Raw genomic sequence first — 4,818 nt, 5'->3', positions numbered from 1 at the left:
ATCCAAACGAAAGTACAGGTCAATACAAAAACTGTTACTCTGGACACACCATGATTAAGCATTGCACTTGTTTATAACAGGGTCCACCATGTTCAATTCATCAGAACATTTAGAGACAGTGTACAAATATACACCTGGAGTGGTACTGTACTACTGTACTGTACTGTATTAGCTCTCCTCCCTGGCCTGTGTGTGTCTGTGTGTTAGGCTGCACAACAGTGCCACTTGGTGGTGAACCAACGCTATAACACTATTTCCGTGCTCGGACACAGCCAGGGACACAGGGACACACATAGACCTAGAATGCCTGTGATCATTTAATTAACTTCGTAAATTTTCATGTATCATAGGCATAGAACGGTCGCTACTGTCCCTGGTTGAATTCAATTGTGTGCGGCCTGAATGTGATAAATGCTCCGTTTGTACTCACCCATTAAATAATTCCAAAAACGTGGATTGAAATATGGTCCTCTAGTTTTATATCCATGTGAAAGTTCTGGCACAAAACGTGTATTTAGTAAATTATCTCCACTTTTTCAAGAGATGCACACGGACGTCTTTCTCTCCGGGCGAGGGGGGACTGGAATGATCGATGAACTGATTTTAGACGTCATCACCAATTGACAAGGGAAACACAAAAGTTTGGGTCACACAATTGGCAGGTGGTGTGATTAATTACCCAGCACCTATCGCAAGGCACCTGCCAATTGTGTGACCCAAACTTTTGTGTTTCCCTTGTCAATTGGTGATGACGTCTAAAATCAGTTCATCGATCATTCCAGTCCCCCCTCGCCCGGAGAGAAAGACGTCCGTGTGCATCTCTTGAAAAAGTGGAGATAATTTACTAAATACACGTTTTGTGCCAGAACTTTCACATGGATATAAAACTATCCACGTTTTTGGAATTATTTAATGGGTGAGTACAAACGGAGCATTTATCACATTCAGGCCGCACACAATTGAATTCAACCAGGGACAGTAGCGACCGTTCTATGCCTATGATACATGAAAATTTACGAAGTTAATTAAATGATCACAGGCATTCTAGGTCTAGGACACACATAGCTGTCTATAGGAGTGGTTGCACCACTCAAAAAAGGGAAAAACAAGTACAGTAAAAAATGATGTTGTGGACCCCCATACATACATACCCGATTGTGTTGTTTAAAGAAAATCCACATTTGTCACTTTTTTCCAAGATTATTATGATTTCCCTCCAAGATTGCGTTGCCATTTTCAAATAGCCCAGACAGTGGTCGCTTCTTTTGTGCTTGTTTTAACAGACCTGGTTGCTTATTTCTCTAACAATGTGGCAACACTGAAGGAGCGGGGTTGTCTCTGCTCTGTAAACATGGCCGCCGCTGCTGCTGTAGAGTGGTCAGAGAGACCGCGACGCTCCCCTCCTCCTGCCCCGGAGGGAGACCCACCGGGGCCGGGGGACCCAGACACAGACCCACCGGGGCGGGGGGACCCAGACCCACCGGGGCCGGGGGACCCAGACCCACCGCCGGGGGAAGGAGCCCCGCCGCGGGGAGCAGCAGAGCCAGAGAACCGCGACATGATGTTCTTAGGAGCACCAGAGGCAGCAGCAGAATGCACTGGACCCGGTGGTGGTGGTGCTCGGCCGCCGCGGGGCTCCCTGCCCCAGCAGCCCGGCGCAGGGAGCCTCTCCGCCGGCGTGGAGGAGCCAATGAGCACCGTGGAGGAGGAGGAGGCTGGAGGTGCTGCAGCAGCAGCCCAGTGTGACGCACCGGAGGACGGTGAGGACCAGCAGGCCTCACCGCCGCCGACCCCCGGAGGGGCTCCCCGGAACGGGGACCGCCAGGCCTCACCGCCGACCCCCGGACGGGCTCCCCGGGCCGGGGACCACCAGGCCCGTGGCCGGGGACCACCAGACCACCAGGCCGAGCTGTCCTCCTCCTCCTCGGCTCCCGAGGAGGGAGAGGAGCCCGCAGATGGAACTCCTGCTATGGACACAGGTGTGTGTGTGTGTGAGAGAGAGAGAGAGACTGTGTGTGTGTGTGTGTGTGTGTGTGTATGTGTGTGCGCGCGCCAATGTTGTGATTGTTGCTGCTGGTGGATAGCATAGAAGCTATATGGTGTGTGTGTGTGCGTGTGTGTGTGTGATTTTTAACTGTGAAAGTGTACAAAATGGAGCATGTGTTTCAATGTGTACTCTCTGAAGTCAAGACTAGATAATTCAATTCAAAGGAAAATTCATTGGAAAACATACATTTACATTTACATTTACATTGCCAAAGCAAGTGTCAACAAACTGTAATAAACACAGTTGAAAATGGATACAGTATAGATACAGTAAGAAGGGCTACAGCATTGTGTAAACAATAACAACAACAACAACGCTATGACAAATGGCAGCATTTTTCCCTCAAGATTATATTTAAATAGTATACAAAAAATAAAACCCTCATATTTGACATGTGTTTAAAGGTAGCAGCTAGGGATGCTCAGGATCAGGTTTTTTGGGACCGATACCGATGATCACCGATAGTTTTTCTCATGATCGGCCGATACCGATAGGTCTGATACCGATACTGATCTTGTGAAATGTTGCAACTTTTAATATTTCCAAAATGATTATATATGTCAAAACCAATGTCAAAACTGTTCATTTTCATTTCATTTTTATTTCGCACATAGTGTAACACAATACAGTACAAATCATAATAGATAACAATTAATATCTTTCATAATTCATTTGTCTTTCATACAGTTCATATGTTCCTGTGTGTGTGTGTGGGGAGGAGGAAGGGGAGAATGTTTAGGCCTGTCACAAAAATGCAAAAATGATGTTATACTGTAATATCTGATTTACATTTATACCACTTAAATGGTGTAAAAGATCAGTCTCTCCAGATTGGGTAAATTGCCGATATGGCCGACCACCGATCGCTGGCCGATTATCGGAGTTGTGAGGGCTACAGCATTGTGTAAACAGAGCTATATAATGATGATAATAATAATAATAATAATAAAACTTTGTATAGCACCTTTCATGACATGAAATGCAGCTCAAAGTGCTTTACAGAGCAATGGAGAAAAAAAAGAAAAGCAAGGCATAAACATTAAAAAAAAACAAGAGCAGTAATGCAATACAGTGAGGACATGAATAACAAAAAAAATTGATCAATTAAAAGCAAGAGTGTAGAAGTGGGTCTTGAGCTGCGCTTTAAAAATGTCTACAGAGGGCTGCCTGTCGAAGGTACAGTGTCACAATCTGTGTGGTTATGATGATGATATACTTGGTATAAAGCTTAAAAAAAAGAAAGAAAATAGCAGCAATTCTTTGCAGTCACTTTGGGACAAATAGCAGCATTTTCCCCTCGAGAATATTTAAATAGTATACAAAAAATAAAACCCTCAGATTTGACATGTGTTTAAAGATGGCAGCTCTGTTTACATATACAATGTGGTCTAGCGGTCTACTAGGTACAAATAATAGTCCACTCCTTAGGGTGGTTGTATTCCATTGGCTAGCCTTCTTCAATCGCAGCAGTTCACACATCTTGAGCTGCTGTGTTTTGCACAATGTTGTATTTCTCCCAATAGGTATGGGAGGTTTTTTTGTTATTGGTCATAGTTTAAAAAACTCACTTTGGGTGTGTGTGTAATCTGTGGGAAGTTTGTGTCTCTGATTTCTTGGTATAGTGGGCAGGTTGTTAGGAAGTGTAGCTCTGTTTCCACCACATTTTGTGCATAGTCTTCAATTTAGTCACAATTTGCAACACTAGATTTTCTTTATAATGGGATGAATCTAGAGTTGCAATACCCTCCATTGACAGCCCATTGATCCACATCGAATTTTCGATCTGCTTGTATTAAACAACGTTAAACTCCCTGACATTACAGCGCAAGCTTGAATTGTCCTCTTTCAATCTGCAAAGTGTTTGTTTCATAAAACTCCACCGTATACATGTTATGAGCTACTTTCTGCTAAGACATTCCGTGCTGTGATATTGTTTTTCTAAGTGTTGGAATTTGGAAGCACTCGGAGTGGTTTTTATTAACGGGTCGCGCTGCTGCCTCCTGCATTATGTGCAAATAAACACTTTGCAGATTGAAAGAGGATAATTCAAGCCTGGAGAAAAGTACTGCCGTAGCAGACAACCCACAGCACTCCAGGTTCAACTCCAGAGAAAAGTACTGCCGTAGCAGACAACCCACAGCACTCCAGGTTCAACTCCAGAGAAAAGTACTGCCGTAGCAGACAACCCACAGCCTGGAGAAAGGTACTGCCGTAGCAGACAACCCGCAGCACTCCAGGTTCAAGCCTGGAGAAAAGTACTGCCGTAGCAGACAACCCACAGCCTGGAGAAAGGTACTGCTGTAGCAGACAACCCGCAGCACTCCAGGTTCAAGCTTGGAGAAAGGTACTGCCGTAGCAGACAACCCACAGCCTGGAGAAAGGTACTGCCGTAGCAGACAACCCGCAGCACTCCAGGTTCAAGCCTGGAGAAAGGTACTGCCGTAGCAGACAACCCACAGCACTCCAGGTTCAAGCCTGGAGAAAGGTACTGCCGTAGCAGACAACCCACAGCACTCCAGGTTCAAGCCTGGAGAAAGGTACTGCCGTAGCAGACAACCCACAGCACTCCAGGTTCAAGCCTGGAGAAAGGTACTGCCGTAGCAGACAACCCACAGCACTCCAGGTTCAAACAGGAGAAAGGTACTGCCGTAGCAGACAACCCACAGCACTCCAGGTTCAAGCCTGGAGAAAGGTACTGCCGTAGCAGACAACCCACAGCACTCCAGGTTCAAACAGGAGAAAGGTACTGCCGTAGCAGACAACCCACAGCA

General features: G+C 45.7%; 1 protein-coding gene across 1 annotated transcript in view; it reads left to right on the top strand.

Moving 5' to 3' along the window:
• Nucleotides 1-1,351: 1,351 nt before the first annotated feature.
• LOC306925184 (uncharacterized protein) overlaps nucleotides 1,352-4,818 on the top strand; it is a gene marked incomplete at its 5' end in the record, with an annotated part of 48,121 nt that continues 44,654 nt past the window's right edge. Inside the window, one exon of the mRNA XM_079503874.1 lies at nucleotides 1,352-1,979. Coding sequence (XP_079360000.1) covers nucleotides 1,352-1,979 — 628 coding nt within the window. The remainder of the gene's footprint in view (nucleotides 1,980-4,818) is intronic.

Source organism: Electrona antarctica (assembly GCF_951216825.1).
Source record: "Electrona antarctica genome assembly, chromosome: 6".
Lineage (NCBI taxonomy): Eukaryota > Metazoa > Chordata > Actinopteri > Myctophiformes > Myctophidae > Electrona > Electrona antarctica.
This window is presented reverse-complemented; position numbering and strand designations above follow the sequence as displayed.